Source organism: Stenella coeruleoalba (genome assembly GCF_951394435.1).
Source record: "Stenella coeruleoalba genome assembly, chromosome: 7".
In the NCBI taxonomy this organism is placed as follows: Eukaryota; Metazoa; Chordata; class Mammalia; order Artiodactyla; family Delphinidae; genus Stenella; species Stenella coeruleoalba.
The window spans coordinates 53,994,945-54,018,496 of record NC_137153.1 but is presented as its reverse complement, the minus strand read 5'-3'; the positions used below and the strand labels follow the sequence as shown (position 1 = coordinate 54,018,496).

General features: G+C 37.7%; 1 protein-coding gene across 6 annotated transcripts in view; it reads right to left on the bottom strand.

Moving 5' to 3' along the window:
- The window catches only part of MLLT3 (MLLT3 super elongation complex subunit), a 282,997-nt gene that overhangs the window by 71,797 nt on the left and 187,648 nt on the right, over positions 1–23,552 (bottom strand). For 5 of the 6 annotated variants that reach the window (XR_013829223.1, XM_079927815.1, XM_079927812.1 and 2 more), the window contains exon 5: positions 8,440–9,141. Coding sequence is in view for 5 of the 6 variants with exons in the window: in XM_079927815.1 (XP_079783941.1) it covers positions 8,440–9,141 (702 nt within the window). In the remaining variant the exon portion in view is untranslated. Of the gene's footprint in view, positions 1–8,439; positions 9,142–10,209; positions 10,329–23,552 lie in introns of those variants that run through there. The other variant, XM_079927816.1, reaches the window with a different exon arrangement.

Sequence of the window (23,552 nt, the reverse complement as noted above, 5' to 3'; positions counted from 1 at the left end):
AAAAGAAAACCACCCTCTACTGATCCATTGCATTATCTTATCTCCTAATTCAAAGAAAGCACACCCGTTATTTTGAATACCTTAGAGACATTATAAAATGAAATTACAAAATGGAACTGGAAGAGTCAATAAGAAGGAATCTTCAAACTGGAGGACAGCATTTGTTATTTGGTGGCACCTTCTGGGAAAGCTTGATATTACAGCTCAGCTCTGTTAAACATAAATTCTCACACAAAAGCAAGTGGGGAAAATTCTGAGAGCAGGGAGATAGTGCTGATGATACACTCTAATAATGCTAAAATTCAGAACTATGAGGGTCTGTTTTATTTTAAGCAAATATATATAAGAAGAAGATATATAAGAAGTGAGAGGTTCCTGGATGTTTCATAGCATGTCCCTCAGTTCTGAACACGTATGCCAAATCCACCTGAGGACAACCTGTCACCTCCTGAAGGCTGCTGTTAGAGCCCAAACCAATAGACATGTCAAAGAAACAGAATTCAAAAATGGAACAAGAAATACGATATCAAAGGCTTTCATCAAAACAAAACAAAACAAAAAAGGGACTTCCCTGGCAGTCCAGTGGTTAATAAGACTCCACGCTTCCACTGCAGGGGACACGGGTTCGACCCCTGGTCATGGAACTAAGATCCCACATGCTGCTCAGTGTGGCCAAAAAACAAACAAATAAGGCTTTCATAGCAGTGATGCCAATTTCATGAAGCACATCTCTGCAATTATAATATTGGCAATTCCTGGGAAAATAAGATTTGCTTCACCTCCAAGTTTCTTAACCTTTGAGCCTCAGTTTCCTCATCTATAAAATGGGGCTAATAAGAGTCTCTTTCACAGATTGTTTTAAGAGTTAAATGAGTTAAAACAAAAGAAGTACGTAGAAGGGTGACTAGCACATAGAAAGCACCGAAGGAAAGTTTAGCTACAAATATCAGGCATCCCAATGACATGGTAAAGCGAGTCGTGCAAAGACCATGTTGAGTCACATCTTTGACTCTGTGTCTAAAGATGACAGATAGGACACTTACATAAAGAGCATGGGCCTCAGAGTAAGAAACAAGAATGCACTGAATAGGCAATGCAGCTTCCTTGAAGGAGGCTGGTGGAATTTACTGGGAAAGAGATAAAATTCAATACAAGCAAGTGAAAACGCCGAGTGTTGGCAATTACTGATGACAACCCACTCTTCAATGATAGGGCCCCCTGTCTGTTCACGACCCTCAGCTACCTAAGGGCTTCTAAGGAATTATTTAACTTAAAAACTGAAAAACCATTTGGGCTTAGTGTGGCACCCAAACAAGGAAGAGAAAGAGCCTCTAACGTAGTTTTTTAAAAAAAAATCTCCCTTTTAATTGCTTCATATCTTTTTTGGAACAAGTGAGGAATGTGGCTGAATAAATGATCAGTTGATTGACTAGGCTGCACCCTCCTCCATCTGATCACATCTAGCACAGACAACACACAACCAAGCATTAGGAACAGGTCAGGTGACATATCTCCATGTAGCCAACAAAGGTAACTTTCTGCCAATTATATTAATGAATGTTGTCCCACACTGGGCTGCATCTACCAGAGGAGAATTGCACCCCTTCAGGTATGTTTACTTCCAGTTATAAAATGCAGAGAACAGGAGTCCAGAACGAGAGCCCCCAACCCCCTGCCCCCAGCCAGAGGGTCAGGGCAGCCCTTTAATGAAGGGCCTCTCTAGCTGCTCACTCACCATCCTTACAGACTTTAGAGCTCTTGCATGTGCTGGAATTACAAGTCATTAAAAAACCACTTTGAAAGCACAATAAGGACCTTCTTCTCTGACTGGGACAGCCTTCCATCACATAAAAACATAAGGACAGTGCTTCAACAGCAGGACATTTACTGCCAGCTCCAGACAGTGTAAGCACAGCAAGGCACAGGGTGGGGCTGGAGGAAATGAGGCACCACCAAAGGAGGAAAGTTTCTTTTTCCTTTTCCTTACTTTTTTTTCTTTTCCAAAGAAACTTCTGCTAAGGTGGTTTGCAGTCTTTACCCTGTATCTGAACCACCACCCACCCTTGGGAAAACCCACTCCATTAGATGAGAGTTCATCTTTCTCTCTCAAGATTTTACCCAGGAAAACAGTTTGGTAAGCCAAACTGTCAAGACACGATTACAATTTCATTTCTCACACTTCAGGTTGAAGTGGGTAACATTTTACCAAATGTAGTCTGACCATTTACAAGGAAAGATAATTAAAACTTTTAACTTCTGCACTTTTAAATTACAATTAAATCTCTATAAAGCAAGGTGAAAAAAAAGTGAAGGCAACGATAAGGAAATTACTACCATAACCAAATCTGATCATACATGGTTATTTCAATTTTCTTTTACTGTTTTTCCCCCTTCTCTGCTATGAATACTAAACTTCCTCGTATCACAAAACAAGATCAACTCAATAAACTTCTTAGAAGCAGAGTTACATGAAAAACAAAAACTAGGGAATTACAGGAAGGGTAAAGGATGTTTGCTTTTTTATTCTCGATTAAAGTTTAAACAGGTTAATGCAAAACACAATTACAAACTTTTAGTTGACCCAGATACACTCAAGAGCCTCACCCTTTCTAGCTGCTAGTTAGCGCCAGTGACTAGTAAGAACAGTCACATGCCATAAGTGACCATTATGGCCACAAAAAGATGAATTCCTCAACCAAGAACAGCTTTACCTAAGTTCTTGAATGCAAAATATTCTTAATGCTAACATTTACATACATAACAAAAACAGGTCCTTATCATGTTTTCAGTCTTTGCTAAACACTCAACCACTATAAAAGTCCTTCCGCCTCCCTCCCCACCCTCCCTGCTGCCTCCTCCCGAATTCTTCTGTAAAGGAAAATTACTGATGGACTTTCATGTGACAATATTAGAGTTCTTTATAAAATGAGAAACATCTCAGGAATTTCAAATCCTATTTAAAAATTACTCTTTCAGTCATATTAATATTAATACAAAGATAAAAGAAGACATCCTAAGAAATGATTTAATAGTAACAGCAATAAAAAAAAAATCTACCAAGTGCCTACTAATGCAGTACTAGGTAAGTCCTTGCCCTTTTTCTCATTTAATTAAAAAGCTAAAAAATCCTGGGAAACTTTGGCTTAACTACTGATTTAAACTGAGATGCTGGGACTTCCCTGGTGGCACAATAGTTAAGAATCCACCTGCCAATGCAGGGGACACGGGTTTGATCCCTGGTCTGGGAAGATCCCACATGCCGTGGAGCAACTAAGCCCGTGCGCCACAACTACTGAGCCTATGCTCTAGAACCCACAAGCCACAACTACTGGAGCCCATGCTCCACAACAAGAGAAGCCACCGCAATGAGAAGCCTGTGCACCGCAACAAAGAGTAGCCCCCGCTTGCTGCAACTAGAGAAAAGCTTACACATAGCAACGAAGACCCAACACAGCCAAAACTGAATAAATAAGTACTTTTTTTAAAAGTTAAAAATCGATAGATAAATGAATAAAACTGAGATGCTCTGTCCTGTATTTTTCCATGTTACATATGCACATCAATATCAAGGCCATATACCTCCTCAAGACAAATTTCAGAGGAATGTGACATATATTCCAAGTACTTTTTCTCTTTTAAAACATTTAACCCACTCTTGAAAAAGGACACTAGAATTCTGCTGTATTGTTTTTTTTTTGCGGTACGCAGGCCTCTCACCGCTGTGGCCTCCCCCGTTGCAGAGCACAGGCTCCAGACGCGCAGGCTCAGCGGCCATGGCTCACGGGCCCAGCCGCTCTGCGGCATGTGGGATCTTCCTGGACCGGGGCATGAACCTGTGTCCCCTGCTTCGGCAGGCGGACTCTCAACCACTGCGCCACCAGGGAAGCCCTCTGCTGTATTTTTGAATATCAAAAAATTTCTTTCAGGGACTTCCCTGGTGGTCCAGTGGTAAAGAATCCACCTTACAATGCAGGGGACACAGGTTCGATCCCTGGTCAGGGAACTAAGATCCCACATGCCACTGAGCAACTAAGCCCAAGCATCACACCTATTGAGCTCACACGCCTCAACTAGTGCTGCAAACTACAGAGCCCATGTGCTCTGGACTCCGTGTGCCACAACTACAGAGCCCATGTGCCCTGGAGCCTGTGTGCCACAACTAGAGAGAGAAAACCTCCACACCACAACTAGAGAGAAGCCCGAGTGCTGCAACGAAGACACTGAGCGCCATAAGGAAAGATCCTGCACGCCTCAATGAAGATCCTGTGTGCTGCAACTAAGAGCTGATGCAGCCAAAAATAAATATAAATAAATAAGTAAATAATAAGTAAATCTTTAAAAAAAAATACTCTTTCAAAGCTATATGTTATAAAGACTGCCAGAAGCCAAATCATGTAACAAATGGCTCATAACATTTTTTGTTTTAATTTATTTTTGTCTGCGTTGGGTCTTTGTTGCTGCCCGCGCGCTTTCTCTGGTGTGGTGAGCAGGGGCTACTCTTCCTTGAGGTGAGTGGGCTTCTCATCACGGTGGCTTCTCTTGTTGTGGAGTATGGGCCCTAGACCCCACGGGCTTCAGTAGTTGTGGCGCACGGGCTCAGCAGTTGTGGCTCGCAGGCTCTAGAGCACAGGCTCAGTAGTTGTGGTGCACAGGCTTAGTTGCTCTGCGTAATGTGGGATCTTCCCGGACCAGGGCTCGAACCCGTGTCCCCCGCATTGGAAGGCGGGTTCTTAACCACTGCGCCACCAGGGAAGTCCCTCATAACATTTTTGATTAGTATGTTAAGTGATTTACCCGGATTGACTATTTTCACAATAATCCTGCACAGTAAAGGCTATTATGATCTCTATTTCACAAAAAAAGAAACTAAGAAATACAGAAGGTCAAATCGTTTAACTAAGATCAATGGTGGAGGGGGGATTCAAAACACAGTCTGTCTGACACCAGAGTGCATACTCCTAATTATTTGATTACTTTACTACCTACCTACCTACATACTCATCAACAAATAAGTGATTCCTCAAAAATCATGCAGGCGTATAAACCACGGATGCACCACTTTTTTTTTCTCTACTCACATACAACGTATGTAAAAGTCATAACTGAGAAGAACGATACGAATCAACGATCTAAGCCTCCCAATCCATCTTAGTAGCACTGATTTTTATTTTTATACAAAACCTGAATCTAACTTAATTATGGAAAAGCTTCTTTAAAAAGTTCTTCCTTTTAATTGTAACTAACCTGTACCAAGGCAAGATATTTTCTTTACAGACATATCAGGTGAATAACCTTTTTTCCCTGGTCCTTCCCAATTCTTCACACTCGTTCAATTTCTTTTTGTGTCCTTTTTCTGTTTCCAAAGTCCATGATCTCTGCCTGCTACGTCTAAAATTACCCTCTACCCCGCCCTCCACAAAAGAACATAAATCTGGCTCATATTCAAATAATGAAGCTGTAAAGGTCCTTCGACAGATCAGGTCATCTGATCCTATTTACTCAGATGCAGACACACTCACCACCAGGACAATGTGAATGGTGCCCCCTGAAGGTGGGCCTGTTCCAAGCTATCCAATCAGTTCCTCGCCAAGGGAGACTACGGGGTGCTTAGTTCTCTCCATTACAATTGCTTCCTGCTCCTTCGGTCTTAACCACAGGAGGGACACCAAGTAGGAGAAAGGCCAAACACAGGCTACCTTTACCACTGGAGAAAGGGAATTTCAGCCCTCCTCTATCCTCCTTCGTTCACAGAAAGTCTTTTGGGCGCTAGATTACTTGGAAACACTTCTGTCAATTCTCTTCTGTTCTACCACCTATATTTAGAAGATTAAACCAAAGCAGCAACAATAAAAGCATTACTACCAGAAAACTAATAAGGAAAGTACAGTTGTTGGGTTTTATACCCAAATAATACCCAAAAGTCTTTAGAGGCTTTCACATTACAAAAACTCCTGTTATGGTCACTGGATAGGTGGCTCTGACACGTCATGAACCATCTTGAAAATTTGCTACCTACTGTATGGAATTACAATTCTCACTCTTCATTCCAGAAGATCTTGCAAGGTATTGCTTTGGATAAACCTATCAAGTTGAACATGATGTTTAGGAAAAGTCATACCTTATAAATCATATATAAAAGGGAGGGAGCAAGAGGCAAACAAAAATAAGAATACACAGAATTAGCTAAAGAGGAAGATCACCTGTGATAATTTCCTGTAGAAAGCGCATTCAATAGTGCTTTATGAATGCTATTTGATCTTCTCACAAATCAGCAAACATTCAAGAAAGGTGTCTTTCAAAATTTTGATGATGACCTACCATAAGAAATACACACAGCTTCTGAAATAAAATTTTCACAAACCATTACTTACCCATACTAGTTACAATGTATTCTGATTTTCTTTTTTAATCCTGGTGATGACATGCTAAATTGATTTCATGGCTCACTAGTAAATCACAAACCACAATTTGAAAACCTCTGTTCTAGAAAAACTGCAACACGACAGAATATGGAGAGACAAAATTGCTAAACTTGACAATCTTGATAGACTAGTCACACCCCAATAGCATCAATGAACATTTCAGAGTGATGTGAAATAAAAAGTCAAACATACAAACAACGTTCCAAGGAACATCTACATTAAGAGCAAGTTGTGAATTAAGAGGAGGGGTACAAAGCAAAGAAGGAAAAATAAATGCTTGAGATATTAGGACAAACCCATTAGGCTTTTGTCTCCGTTTCACCAACTATCACTCTAAGGCCTTTACCAAACACTGGAACGAATTACTCCATCTCCAGTATTTTATATGCTACTCTGCCTCTAATCTGATTTAAAATTTTGAGATTAGCTATAGAGAGTAGAGGGGGGGAAGGAGGTGGTCTCTGGATGACTAGGGATCGGTACTGATGCCATGTCCTAATCCTGGCTGCCTTTCTACCCAGAATGCAAATGGAGAAGAGAGAATCTGCTAAGCCCACCTAGCCCTTGCCAGCATTTGAATTAGGAACTTTTGTGGAGCCTCGCTATGGGAAAGAAAGAGAAGTATTCTAAAATGGCCAGCAATTTTTAGCCAGACATCTTCCTTGACCGTTGTCTAGAAATACTGACAACTGAAATGAAAGAGATTACCGGGACCGATCATGACTGATAATTAACAGTAGAAGGCCAAAGCTAGAGAAAAAAGGGAAGTGAGGAGGAGATAACTTCATGGTAAATAATGTTCATTCTCCAGAAATAGAATGGAATACTTGAATTACTAACAGTTCTGTCACTAGAAGTGTAGGGTTTCTTACATTGGTAGGAGGTTAGAATAGGTAACCTGAAATTCCCTTCCAACTCTGAGAAATAGTAATTATAAGTTTAAATCTCAGGATTTCCCTGGTGGCACAGTGGTTAAGAATCCGCCTGTCAATGCAGGGGACACGGGTTTGAGCCCAGATCCAGGAAGATCCCACATGCCGCAGAGCAACTAAGCCCGTGCGCCACAACTACTGAGCCTGAGCTCTAGAGCCCGCGTGCCACAACTACTGAAGCCCATGCGCCTCGAGCCCGTGCTCCACAACAAGAGAAGCCACCACAATGAGAAGCCCGCGCACCGCAACGAAGAGTATCCCCCCCTTGCCGCAACTATAGAAAGCCCGTGCACGGCAACGAAGACCCAATGCAGGCCAAAAAAAAAAGTTTAAATCTCAACGTCAAATAATATTTTGGGGGATCATCAGATGGCTAAATGTTCTTTTAGGAACCCACAAAAGATAATCCTACCCATTAGCAAACCTTGTACTGAAGATATATACCCTGCCCCTTCCAAATCAGTGGCTATACAATGGGGGAAAAAATTAAATATTTCATTTCCAAAATACCACTACCTGGTTTCATGACACATATAAACACCAAAATGTATCAAATCACACATTTTAAATATACAGTATATTGTTATATCAATTTTGCCTTGATAAAAGTATTGAAAAATACTATCACCAGTTTTCAATCTATATAAACAAATTACTTCATTACACTGATCAAAAAGATCAACATTGTAGCTACACCCTAATACTTCCTGTTTCTTTTAAAAATTGATTTTCTGGTGTATTCTACTTTCATTGCATTCTTCTCACTTTCCTGGAAAGCACAGTAACTAAGCTCTGATAAGCATCTAGATTTTTCTGCTGCTATTCAAATGACCCATTATTATACTCTGGAACATATCTTTCCTTTAACAACTTAAATCATAGCCTACAAGTCTGCAGATTCCTTAATGATTTCATTTCCTTCTTTCCATTAGTTAAGGAAATTCATTTCTAGGCCATTTCTGCTTCCATGCTACCATCTTCTGGTGCAACTCTCATTCTCCTTCCTCTGTCTTTATGCTGAAGCTATCGGAAATAAAATTGGAAAACTAATAAGGGAAAGGAGGAAAACCAGCCAGGCTACTCACATCAGATTTAGAGGACATATTCTCCTCCACGTCGGAATCATTGGGATCCACAATATCATCAAATGGCGGTAAAGTTGATTTCTTCTTCTCTGACGTCTCACTTTCAATTTTGACCTTTCCCATCTTGCCATGAGATTTATCTTTTATCTGTTTTTTATCAGCAGAACAAGTGAGTATCAGCGGTGGCGCGTTAGAAAAACTTTTAAATAAAGCCTCTGAGCTACTCTTTTTCCTTTTTTTGGCTGAGAGTTCTTCGGAATCTGCAATGGGGGGTCTTTTACTAGGAGCCTTCTTATCTTGCTGTCCACTGGTGATCGTGAGTAAGTTACTATCTGGTTTTGGCTCTTTCGACATGGGTTTCGGTTCCTTGAAGGCCATCTTAGGAACGATTTTTTCTTCTTTCAGTGGTTTATTTTCTTTGGGTTTCTTAGAGGATTCTTTGGAAGATTTGTTGTGATCCCTGGAAGGTTCTTTGAAGGCACTTTTATGTTCTCTGGAGTCTTTAGAAGGTTTTTCCTTGTGCTCCTTCGTTAATTTGTGAGGCTTGGAAAAACTGCTGCTGCTGCTACTGCTGCTACTGCTGCTGCTGCTGCTGCTGCTGCTACTGCTGCTGCTGCTGCTGCTGCTGCTACTGCTGCTGCTGCTGCTGCTACAACTGCTGCTGCTGCTGCTGCCGCTGGGATGGATACTCCTGTTGGGGTCCTGCGGAAAGGCAGGGAGAAAAGCAAACTCTCAAAACGGAACATCCATGAAGACTAAGAGCCAGTCTCCTTGTACTACAGCTCCTCAAAAGGATCCTCCGTTGACTGCTCCCAAATGCATCGGAATAGAACCCGACAACCTCAATAGAACGGGTGGGAGCAGGGTGTGCGAGCAACAGTGCGTGTGGGCTACCGTGATGGAGGAATTGAATGAGGCAAGCTGTTCTCTTAATCATGACAAGCATGGAGTTCTAACCATTTCAAGTCAACAAATGTTCACTACACACTTGTCCCAGGAGAGACAAAGCTGGATAACACATGGCTCCTACTCTCAGTAACTATGACACATCTATGATTCATGGTTATTGTAGGAGCCACCTATCACAACGAAAGGAACAGAGGAAATTAATTCTGTTGGGAGAGGCAGAGAAGAATAATTCAGAGATTTATGGAGAATTAACACCTCAACGAGGTCCTCAAGAGAAGCAGGTGATTACTAGAAAGGCAAGAATGAAAAGGTACTAGCTCATTCTAGTCCCATGGAGACCAGGGACTAGAATGAACTAAAACAATGAGGGATCAAAGCACAGCTTATATTTAGGGAGCAGCATCCAACGACAGCAAGGATTGAGAAGGAGGTAGAAAAACAGGCCAGAGTCACGTAGTGAGGCCAGATAATATTAAATTTTAAATGACTTTTTAATATAAAGAATCACAGACTGAAAAAAGAAATAAAATAATTCTCAATTTTAGATAAAAAGCAGTTTTTTTTTCTGACCAAACTTCAGTTAAGGAACACATCTCCCATCCACTAGCAACAACAACAATGACAACAACAAAAGGGAAGAAAAAAGAAAAGAGAAGTCTAAAAGAACAAAGATTTCACCTAATGGTCATCAAATGGACTGAAAAGTCTTTGGCAATCATGTTGTGTAATCATGATGAAAGAGTTAATCACTGCCTATTTCATTTTAAATGTGTTCAATTTTTTCACTCATATAAACACCTCAGAATATATAACCTATAAATAAGCTTTCTATCTAGGAACACAATCTAAGTCCATACTTACCATGTTTCTGAACCTCAGTCATTCACATAGTAAGAATAAGAAACGGAAGTAGATCCTGGACATGCAAAAATCCACACCAATACTAAAAGAAGAGCTCTTTCTTGTTTACTTCCACCTCCTAATGGAACCAAAGACAATTAAATGTCCAGATTTTCAACTAGAATTTACATCTTCAGGCCTGTTATGTTGCACCTCTAACTTACCCACTTAAGTCCAATGATATGTAAACCAATACTGTATTCCTTAAATATCTAGCAGGACACAGGAAAGACAGTAGGCAAGGGCCATGCTTTTCATGAAAATGAACAATCTACTAACTGGGGCTATGCAAAAAAACAAAAACAAATATATATAGATTAACATCATAAAGCCATACCCAAAATGAAAAATTATTGTTCTATGTTAGTGGGAATACGTATTTTTTTATTACAAAAATTTTTGTCTTATTTGCTCAAAAATGACATATACCAATTATTCCATTTATTTTTCCCAAGTGAGCATTTGGTTTCAAAATTCTAAAATGGATAAAGTTACTAAGACATGTTTTTGTCCATTAAACTAGATAATTCCTTACAAAACACCTTAATCTGAGATTTAAAAGCAGAATGCTAAAGAGAGTACATATTCATATTACTGAAAGGACATTATTTTATAAATTCTATTATAAGACATTTCCTGGCATGTTAAGCAATACTATGAATAATTTAAAAAAGTATTATGGACAAACTAAATTAAGAGAGAACAGTTTGAAATCTAATATACTTGAGTTTTTTTTTTAAATTGGTTTGTTGACCCACTGAATTTTGTCAATTTGCAAACGGTATTCTAATTATGGCTCTAGAACACCCAAGCACTGCTGTTTAATATTCAACCTTCATGGAGTATTATACACATTTTTATAAATACACAAATTTAAGCTACCAACATATTTTCTAGCATTAAGCGTTTAAAAATATAACATTTCAGCACACACACAAAAAATGACTTCTATACAGGTCCTTCCATGATTTATTTTTAAAATCCTTTTGTAGGACAAACTGAATTCTTAAGGCAAAGTACATAGTGGTATACGACACAGATTCTTGTGTCATAGAAAGTTCAAGTTCTCATCTTAATTACATACATATGATGTTAAGTACAAAACTCAAGAAATTTTATAACTTTACTCCCCATGTTGGTCTAGGTATTAAATGCCTACTGTCACCTTTTCACCCACCCAACAAATCTTGGTATAAGCAAGTGACCCAATTATTCTTGTTCCTTCCACTTTACCAAAAAGCACTCTTTAAGCTAAAGCAACTCAAGAGTTAACAAGGGAAACATATTCCATAAAAACACCCAAGACAAAAATTTAGAAAATAGGGGCTTCCCTGGTGGCGCCATGGTTGAGAGTCCACCTGCTGATGCAGGGGACACGGGTTCGTGCCCCGGTCTGGGAAGATCCCACATGCCGCGGAGCAGCTGGGCCCATGAGCCATGGCCACTGAGCCTGCGCGTCCAGAGCCTGTGCTCCGCAACGGGAGAGGCCGCAACAGTGAGAGGCCCGCGTACCGCACAAAAAAAAAAAAAAAAAAAAAAAAATTAGAAAATAACAAAAACTGAGAGAACAGCTTCTATTCTTGAGGGCTACATTTTCTTTGGTCTGGGCCTGTGATAAATGGCAAAGTTCAAATGTACATCACCTGCCTCCATAGACGTACATGTAATAAATGTAAAACAGAAGCTTAGATACAACGTCAGGAATTAAATTGTTACTGACACAGAATAAAAGCTTTCACTGATTCTCAGCCTATCTATCCCATACAAATTGAGGATCAAGTCACTGGCTTTTAAATTTTTTTACTGAACTATTAACCTCAATATTAAGTGCCACTAAGCAGCACAGACTAATTACCATTCAGCCAGTCAGCTCCAGGGGCCAACAGGTAGTGAGTGGGGCCTGAAGAATGTGACCTTGGGATTATAAGCATCTTGAGAGAGAACTGGTGCAGGGCTTGGTCTGCTCTGGATATCAAGCAAGACCCAGAAGAGTTCTACACATACATAACTGCACAAGTGTGGCCAGTCTTCCTGGCCCCAAAAGTGCTCAGGGGGCACTCAAGAGGAGAGAGAGTCCCCTCTACGCCTGAAACTAGGAATGCAAGAAGACCAGAAGGAAGGGACAAGGTCCTCCAAGTACACATGAAATATACAACGTGCCTGCTGCTATAGCGCAGGCTGAGATGCCTGGACCTTCCATCCCCTATAGGATCCCCTATAGGATTAAAACAAACTAAGGTCCCCTAACAGCTCAACCTGAACCCCAATGCACATATAAACAACATACCTAATGACAGGAGACAGCGGGAGAGAGCAGACCTAACAGATCTCCTGAAGGATAGAGACAAAATATTGAGGCCAAAAATAGTATGACTACTTAAGGAGAGTCAAGTAGAGAGCAAAAAATAATTTCTACAGAATTTTAGAAAATTAATTAGATGAAAATTTAAAGAAGTAAAATCTTTAAGCTGAATAATTCAGTAGATAAATTAAAAGAGAAGATGGGGTCTAACTGATGAATTAGAGTGAATGAAGGACCAACTGGAAGAAATCTCAAAGCATAAACTGAAAATCAAAGAGATGAAAATCATAAAGGAAACGAGAAAGGACTTGAAGAACAGTTTAAGGCAACCTAACTAACACACCAACTATAGGAAAAGTTCCCAAGGAGTCTCCAGATGGGGGAAAAGGAAAATATATTAAAGTAATATGAAAGAAAATTCCCATGAACTAAAGAAGAGACTGAATTACAAATTTACAGGGCTCTCCAAGATCCAGCCAGGACTAATGCAGGGAAAGGCACATGTTCAAGAACATCACACTAAAATTCCTAAGCTTTAAGGATAAAAAGAAAACCTTACAAGCTACCAGAAAGAATAATTACTTAATACTAAAAAAGAATCAAATTAACAATGGACTTCTCATTTGTAACACTGGAATTAAAAAGAAAGAACAGTAACATCTAGATTGCTAGGAAAAAAGCAGTACAAGCCAAACATCCTTCAGTGGGAAAGTAGTGTTTTCCAAAATTTAAGGATTCAAAGATCACATTAGCTACCACTCCATCTAAGGAAAGGACTTAAGAAGGGATTCTAATGGAACAATAACTGAATCAGAAATGAAACCTTTCATGTAAGAAGAAACAGAAGTGCAATTACTTTGCCTTCTATACAGAACTAAATCTAAATGGATAATAAACTACATGGAATATGTAACGTAAGTGCTCAATATGAATTTTTGACAAACGTCTAACAAAAATCTGGACCTAAAAATTAAATTATCTCCAAAGAAATTTAGTAACATTAAAGGAGAGGATTAGTGTGTGAAGGTGAAGGAAAATGTTGGTATCATTATTCATGTTAAAGTAGGGGGGAAAAATTGGATCTATGAGCAATTGAAAAGGAAGGTGGCCAATAATGAAATGGAAAAGTACAGAACAACTGACACATAAAGAAGGGGAAACTGGGAAATGAATATCAACTTGAAAATATAAGCCAAATTTTTTAAAAAATGTAAAAAGTCACAAATATAAATAAGGAACAAGATAAAAAAGTAACAAAATCAGGCATCACTCATTAGAATTTAAAAGAAATCTGAATTCTCCCACTAAAAGATAGGCTGTCAGATGAGTTAAAAAGACAAAGGTCAGGGCTTCCCTGGTGGCGCAGTGGTTGAGAATCTGCCTGCCAATGCAGGGGACATGGGTTCGAGCCCTGGTCTGGGAAGATCCCACATGCCGCGGAGCAACTAGGCCCATGAGCCACAACTACTGAGCCTGCACATCTGGAGCTTGTGCTCTGCAACAACAGAGGCTGCGACAGCGAGAGGCCCACACACCGCGATGAAGAGTGGCCCCCGCTAGCCACTACTAGAGAAAGCCCTCGCACAGAAACGAAGATGTAACACAGCCAAAAAAAAAAAAAAAAAAAGACAAAGGTCATATACAGACTGCTTATAAAAAATGCTTAAAATTGAATGATGAGAAAAGTTTAAAATAAAGGGAAGAGCCAAGAAATATCAGCTAAATGCCCCCAAAGGAAAGCATGAGTGTTATACTAATATCACACAATGTGAAATTCAAGGTTAAGATGACCAAACAGCATACACAATGTAAAAGCTAAGTTACATAAAGCAAAGGGTATTGAATATGCAAGAAAAACTTGAAAAATATTTCAATGAAATAAGAAATTAGTACAGCTTTGTCAGAAACAGACAGATCTAATAAAGTTAAATGAATATATAATGAAACTGATTAATACAATCCACACACTTGATTTAATAATTATATAGAAAACTTTCAATCTCTTGAATAAAGCTTACAATTTTACATGTGTCCATGGAACACTGACAAAAATCAATCATAAAGGTACCATAAAATGAACTTAAAATAATCTTTTAAAAATATCTGAATAGATTGTATTGGCTGATCATACTCTAATAAAATTAGAAAAATAAAGACAAAAGAAATCAGTCAAAAGAAAATAATGATAAGACCATTTCATACAAAAAATCTACGGGCACAAGAAAACATATGCTCAAAATAAAATATATTGTCTTTATCGCATTTATTATTTTTAAAAGGAGAAGAGGAAAGGAGAGGAGAGAAACCAGGCATAAAAATACACATTGCACCCACTCTGAGAAACTAGAAGAGGATCCACAAATATAATACCAAATATAATGAAGAAAGTAAATGAAGCAAATTTCACCAACATTTCTGCTCTAAAATAATGGCCTTAAATATATACTTAGGAATCAAATTCTAAAGAGAAATTTAACAAGTTAATTCTGATTTAAAGGAGATCTATAATCTACTTTTTAAAACCAACTAAGAGAGGTCAAGTTTCTTGAATTTAAGATTTCTTACATGTAAAATCATGATCTACCATAAAAGGAATAAAATTAGGGAGGGGATAGCAATTTATAAATATTTCAAAATAGATAGGCATATACCAGAAGATATCACCAAACAGTTCAAAATGGTTGAGAGAGTTCAGGGAAGGGGCGGAGCAAAGTGGACTGCTGATGATTTTTATCGGCTTTTAGCACAATTTGACTCATACAATAAATGTTCTATTAAAAATGAATTTATAAAAAAGCTGGAGTAGCAATTCTCATATCAGACAAAATAGACTTTAAAATAAAGACTATTAGAAGAGACAAAGAAAGACACTACATAATGATCAAGAGATCGATGCAAGAAGAAGATATAACAATTGTAAATATTTAGGCACCCAACATAGGAGCACCTCAATACATAAGGCAAATACTAAGAGCCATAAAAGGGGAAATCAACAGTAACACATTCATAGCAGGGGACTTTAACACCCCACTCTCACCATGGACAGATCATCCAAAATGAAAATAAATAAGGAAACACAAGCTTTAAATGATACATTAAACAAGATGGACTTCATGGATATTTATAGGACATTCCATCCAAAAACAACAGAATACACATTTTTCTCAAGTGCTCATGGAACATTCTCCAGGATAGATCATATCTTGGGTCACAAATCAAGCCCTGGTAAATTTAAGAAAATTGAAACTGTATCAAGTATCTTTTCCGACCACAATGCTATGAGACTAGATATCAATTACAGGAAAAGATCTGTAAAAAATACAAACACATGGAGGCTAAACAATACACTACTTAATAACGAAGTGATCACTGAAGAAATCAAAGAGGAAATCAAAAAATACCTAGAAACAAATAACAATGGAGACACAACGACCCAAAACCTATGGGATGCAGCAAAAGCAGTTCTAAGAGGGAAGTTTATAGCAATACAATCCTACTTTAAGAAACAGGAAACATCTCGAATAAACAACCTAACCTTGCACCTAAAGCAATTAGAGAAAGAAGAACAAAAAACCCCAAAGTTAGCAGAAGGAAACAAATCATAAAAATCAGATCAGAAATAAATGAAAAAGAAATGAAGGAAACGATAGCAAAGATCAATAAAACTAAAAGCTGGTTCTTTGAAAGGATAAACAAAATTGATAAACCATTAGCCAGACTCATCAAGAAAAAAAGGGAGAAGACTCAAATCAATAGAATTAGAAATGAAAAAGGAGAAGTAACAACTGACACTGCAGAAATACAAAAGATCATGAGAGATTACTACAAGCAACTCTATGCCAATAAAATGGACAACCTGGAAGAAATGGACAAATTCTTAGAAAGGCACAACCTGCCAAGACTGAATCAGGAAGAAGAAGAAAATATGAACAGACCAATCACAAGCACTGAAATTGAAACTGTGATTAAATATCTTCCAACAAGCAAAAGTCCAGGACCAGATGGCTTCACAGGCAAATTCTATCAAACATTTAGAGAAGAGCTAAAACCTATTTTTCTCAAACTCTTCCAAAATATAGCAGAGGGAGGAACACTGCCAAACTCATTCTACGAGGCCACCATCACCCTGATACCAAAACCAGACAAGGATGTCACAAAGAAAGAAAACTACAGGCCAATATCACTGATGAACATAGATGCAAAAATCCTTAACAAAATACTAGCAAACAGAATCCAACAGCACATTAAACGGATCACACACCATGATCAAGTGGGGTTTATTCCAGGAATGCAAGGATTCTTCAATATACACAAATCAATCAACGTGATACACCATATTAACAAATTGAAGGAGCAAAACCATATGATCATCTCAATAGATGCAGAGAAAGCTTTTGACAAAATTCAACACCCATTTATGTTAAAAACCCTGCAGAAAGTAGGCATAGAGGGAACCTTCCTCAACATAATAAAGGCCATATATCACAAACCCACAGCCAACATCATCCTCAATGGTGAAAAACTGAAAGCATTTCCACTAAGATCAGGAACAAGACAAGGTTGCCCACTCTCACCACTCTTATTCAACATAGTTTTGGAAGTTTTAGCCACAGCAATCAGAGAAGAAAAGGAAATAAAAGGAATCCAAATTGGAAAAGAAGAAGTAAAGCTGTCACTCTTTGCAGATGACATGATACTATACATACAGAATCCTAAAGATGCTACCAGAAAACTACTAGAGCTAATCAATGAATTTGGTAAAGTAGCAGGATACAAAATTAATGCACAGAAATCTCTGGCATTCCTATACACTAAGGATGAAAACTCTGAAAGTGAAATCAAGAAAACACTCCCATTTACCACTGCAACAAAAAGAATGAAATATCTAGGAATAAACCTACCTAAGGAGACAAAAGACCTGTATGCAGAAAATTATAAGACACTGATGAAAGAAATTAAAGATGATACAAATAGATGGAGAGATATACCATGTTCTTGGATTGGAAGAATCAACATTGTGAAAATGACTCTACTACCCAAAGCAATCTATAGATTCAATGCAATCCCTATCAAACTACCACTGGCATTTTTCACAGTACTAGAACAAAAAATTTCACAATTTGTATGGAAACACAAGAGACCCCGAATAGCCAAAGCAACCTTGAGAACGAAAAACGGAGCTGGATGAATCAGGCTCCCTGACTTCAGATTATACTACAAAGCTACAGTAATCAAGACAGTATGGTACTGGCACAAAAACAGAAATATAGATCAATGGAACGGGATAGAAAGCCCAGAGATAAACCCACGCACATATGGTCACCTTATCTTTGATAAAGGAGGCAGGAATGTACAGTGGAGAAAGGACAGCCTCTTCAATAAGTGGTGCTGGGAAAACTGGACAGCTACATGTAAAAGTATGAGATTAGATCACTCCCTAACACCATACACAAAAATAAGCTCAAAATGGATTAAAGACCTAAATGTAAGGCCAGAAACTATCAAACTCTTAGAGGAAAACATAGGCAGGACACTCTATGACATAAATCACAGCAAGGTCCTTTTTGACCCACCTCCTAGAGAAATGGAAATAAAAACAAAAATAAACAAATGGGACCTAATGAAACTTAAAAGCTTTTGCACAGCAAAGGAAACCATAAACAAGACCAAAAGACAACCCTCAGAATGGGAGAAAATATTTGCAAATGAAGCAACTGACAAAGGATTAATCTCCAAAATTTATAAGCAGCTCATGCAGCTTAAAAAAAAAAAAACAAACAACCCAATCCAAAAATGGGCAGAAGACCTAAATAGACATTTCTCCAAAGAAGATATACAGACTGCCAACAAACACATGAACGAATGCTCAACATCACTAATCATTAGAGAAATGCAAATCAAAACTACAATGAGATACCATCTCACACCAGTCAGAATGGCCATCATCAAAAAATCTAGAAACAATAAATGCTGGAGAGGGTGTGGAGAAAAGGGAACCCTCTTACACTGTTGGTGGGAATGTAAATTGATACAGCCACTGGAGAACAGTATGGAGGTTCCTTAAAAAACTACAAATAGAACTACCATATGACCCAGCAATCCCACTACTGGGCATATACCCTGAGAAAAGCATAATTCAAAAAGAGTCATGTACCAAAATGTTCATTGCAGCTCTATTTACAATAGCCCAGAGATGGAAACAACCTAAGTGTCCATCATCGGATGAATGGATAAAGAAGATGTGGCACATATATACAATGGAATATTACTCAGCCATAAAAAGAGACGAAATTGAGCTATTTGTAATGAGGTGGATAGACCTAGAGTCTGTCATACAGAGTGAAGTAAGTCAGAAAGAGAGACAAATACCGTATGCTAACACATATATATGGAATTTAAGAAAAAAAATGTCATGAAAAACCTAGGGGTGAAACAGGAATAAAGACACAGACTTACTAGAGAATGGACTTGAGGCTATGGGGAGGGGGAAGGGTAAACTGTGACAAAGCGAGAGAGAGGCATGGACATATATACACTACCAAACTCAAGGTAGATAGCTAGTGGGAAGCAGCCGCATAGCACAGGGAGATCAGCTGGGTGCTTTGTGACCGCCTGGAGGGGTGGGATAGGGAAGGTGGGAGGGAGGGAGACACAAGCGGGAAGAGATATGGGAACATATGTATATATATAACTGATTCATTTTGTTGTGAAGCTGAAGCTAACACACCATTGTAAAGCAATTATACTTCAATAAAGATGTTAAAATGAAAAAACAAACAAAAAAAGAATTTATAACACAATAAGATGGTGAAGCAGAAAACATTTCAATAACAAATAATGGGACTAATTTTAAAAAAGAATCAAAACTTAAACATCAAGGCTAAATAGAGGCAACAAGGCCCCAAATTTAACGTTTATCAGTCAATGGATAGGGGACTGAAAGAACACTGCACAAATGGAAATGAAATGGCATTTGAGAATAGTAACAAGGGTCTTTCATTCAATAACAATCTAAATAGTCTGTACATAAAAAGAACATGAAATATTTACACACACAAGAAGGAAAAAGAAAAGCCTGCCATTATAGGACTCAATGCTCTGGAATGTTTTACTTGTTTTTTTAATAATGTTGTACTATTCTTGAATGTGATACTCCACCAGGAAATTGAGAGAACTCTACAATATACCCCCGCTGAGATTCAAGTTCCAGTAGTCCGGCTTCAATGCCCATACTCTCAACCACTATGCTTCTACTGACTCTCAGAAGGGCAGTTGGTTTCAAAACCAACTGTTAATCTTGCCAATACAGCCTGAACTGTAAATGAAAGAAGGATGGGAAGAAAGGGAGAGGAACTCAGTGGCTTTAAAAGAACAACATTGAACCTGCCTGCCGTCTAAGCATAACTATAGAAGGAAGTTCTATTTAGTTCCAGCAGAGGGGGTACAACATATTACTTTTGGGCAGGTAGCAAATAACTAATTTTGAAATCAGAGGCTTTTCCTGTATACGTTTCGAGTGGCTTAAACTTCAAGTCTTTTGTTACCAAATAAATATTTCGAACTTGACAGACATTAAAACAGTGTATCCAGAGGCTTATTTGATATTAGAAAATCAACCTTTCCTATAATATTCCTGCAGAACACATTATCTTTAATTATCTTAAAGAGTATCACAAAACTATAAGACACATTTCTCTCATAATTCAATGTTTTCAAAATCAATGTAAAAACCTGGCCCATTATATAATTTGAAATGACAAAAATTTGTAGTGTTCGCATAAAATAAATGCTAACCTCCAAAAAGGGTGGGTTGGGGGAGGTCACTGAGTAAGAAAACTGGAGGGATCCTATAAGGGCCTCAATAGGAGTTATTTGTAAAGAGAGGAAATTTGGGAATTTTAGCACAAAAACAAGGAAGCGATAAAGAAAAACAATAATTTTTAAAACCACAAAATAAATGGCTATATAAGAAAGAAGATATGAGAACAGTATACATCTTAACTGTGGTAACTTTTACAGTCATAGCTGTAAACAACATTACTGATTTTCAATTTCTACATTTTAACCTACTCAGCTCTACCACTTACTAAGTGACTTAAATTTCCTTGTCAGTAAACTGGAGACCATAATATTACCTATACCATCAAGGTCGACTTGATGATTAAGTAAGTTTAATATATGTAAAGTACCTGTGTGTATATATATGTATGTATTATAAAATAATATAAATAAAACATGCAATGTGCTTGGCACAAAGCCTGAACTATGTAAGTACTTTCAATTACTACCACTATTATTACTACTACTACAGACAAGCACAGAAAACTTAAGACTTGTATTACATAACACAATGTTATCAACTGTGATAATGCAAAAGTAAATGTATGGATGACAAACATGGAAGGTAGAAACATGAACAGAGAAGTGAAAGCAACTCTAGTATAACCTGAGCCTACAAAGTTTAGAATCAAGAAACACTGTCCATGGTCAGTGAAACAAGAGATAAAGTTCTAAGCTCAACATCTAGAAAGTTATATCCAAGGTAAGAATTAACAATGGTATTATATTGGGAGGAAAAGGAGATGGAGCAAATAGGTTAAATTCTCATGAAGAAATAGAAGCATAAGCATATAGTTTGGAAACTTTGGGCAGTAACCCTAGAACTTAAAAAGAAAAAGGAAAGAGAGAGAGCTAAAGTGCTTCCTTCTAGGAATTGGAAAGAGGATTGGCAAAGAATACAATATAGGATTTTGGGTTTTTTCTAATACCATCCTTTGCTAGTTAATTCTTTAAACCATGTAAATGCACTATTTTGACAGAAGATAAATTTCTTCAACCTCCCAAAAGTACTTTTAATATCTCTCCTCTTTCATGTACCCATTTGCACTTCAGAGATTTTGTGAAATAAATTTTGTGTTAGAAAAGTAAAAAGAGAAGCTATTCAACTATGTGACTGCTATCTTCCTGTGCTTTTTAAAAAAAATTCCATTTTCCTTCTGATGTGGTTTCAATGTTATCTTTTCCTTCTTTCTTTTTTTTTTTAAAGCAAACTACAATCAAGCTCTAAGCTACAAATTTAGCTGAGGATACTTAGGTTGCATTTTGAATTTTATTCATCGTACTAAGATCATTAAAAGATGAAGAAGATAAAATTTATAAATCATATTCACAATTGAGAAATGGAAACAACTGAGAAAATTTCTTTCAGTTCTAAAGTGAACAGAATTAAAAGCAGTTAAATTTTCATTTCCCTACCCTTCTGTTCAAAAGCATTAAGAGTTAATATAATAAAAGTCTTCCTCAATATTAAAAATATCTTTAAGTACTGTATCTGCATGTAAATACGAAATTTAACTGTAAAGTATCATTTGGCAAGAATATTCAATATTTTACAAAATAATATTCCAAGTAGATAAATTTTAAAAGTCTCCCTTTCTCAAATGACTAGTTTCAGCTATGCTCTATGTACTAAAAAATACTTTTACTTCAGAATCCAACCTCATTTAAAATGGTCCTATTTAGGACTTCCCTGGTGGCGCAGTGGTTAAGAATCCGCCTGCCAATGCAGGGGATAAGGGTTTGATTCCTGGTCCGGGAAGATCCCACGTGCCACGGAGCAACTAAGCCCATGTGCCACAACTACTGAGCCTGTGCTCTAGAGCCCATGCTCCACAACAAGAGAAGCCACCAAAATGAGAAGCCCACGCTCCACAACAAGAGTAGCCCCTGCTCACTGCAACGAGAGAAAGCCCACGCACAGCAACGAAGACCCAACACAGCCAGAAATAAATAAATAAATAAATAAATTAGGAAAAATAAATTAAAAAAAAAACTGGGACTCCTTTCAAAATAAATAAATAAATAATAAAATGGCCCTAGGTATATACTATTTCCTGACTTGCTATGGCTTTAAGTCTAAATTATAATTAAGTACTGTTAACAGTAAGTTATATTTAGAAGACTTTTTAAGTTTCAAGCAAACTTGTTACTTTTGTGGCTTGAAACTAGAAACTCAAAGTAATAATTATATCACTTCCCTTTCTAGGTTTATGTATACTTAGCTTTGTATAATTTCCGTTTTCTTAAACAAGCTTTAAAACATATTGGCCAAATCATTTTGGTCTTCTTTCAGTACTAGCTGGAATTCTGACAATGAGTCTTGATAAGTAATCGTTACAAAGAACAGTCGACCTTCAATGTTTAATGTATAATACTAATCACAATAGAGTAACTGGAAGTATAAGATGAAAAACGGTGCCTGACACATAAAAATTCGATCTATTGCATAAATAAAAAACCCAAAAAGAGACAATTATACAAGGGGAAAATAAAATCAGGGTTATGCTGTCTTTTCACCTTCTCTCAATAGTTATTCAATTCATATTCATTGAGTCTCCAACAATGCAAACAACAATGCTGAAACTGCTAGACATACCATGGTTTCAGTGGGGGAAAATCCTTTTAATTTGGGAATATAGTGGACTCTTTGCAAATACAATTATATATTGGATAATACAAAACTCTTCATTGTGGAGCTTATTAGAAAAATAAAAGAAAATTCCAAGAGTGGTGAGTATATAAAAGAGATACAGACAGAAAGAGAAAAGAGAAGGGAGGAGTTGAAACGTGAACTGTAAGCTTCAGTTAGGCATGAGAGGTGCAGTTGCTTAAAGGGCACTGATAGGTCCACATTCTCCTGGGTCTCTTTTAAGACCAAATCTGGGGCCTATAGCATATGTGGAGACCTGAACTTCAGAGTCTCTCAGAAATTCGGGAGAAGTCTTTATAAATCTGTTGGGGAAAAGTACTCTGAATTAAGACCTCAGGATTCCCAAAGTTCAACTAAATCAAATATGAACTCACAATTTTAAAATATCCCTAAACACAAAGAAATAAGACACCATGATCTGAGAGTATGTAAAAGGGTCTTTAGGATCTCAGATATTGGAATCATCATGATGCAGAATATAAAATAATGACATACAAGGTGTGGAAACGAAGA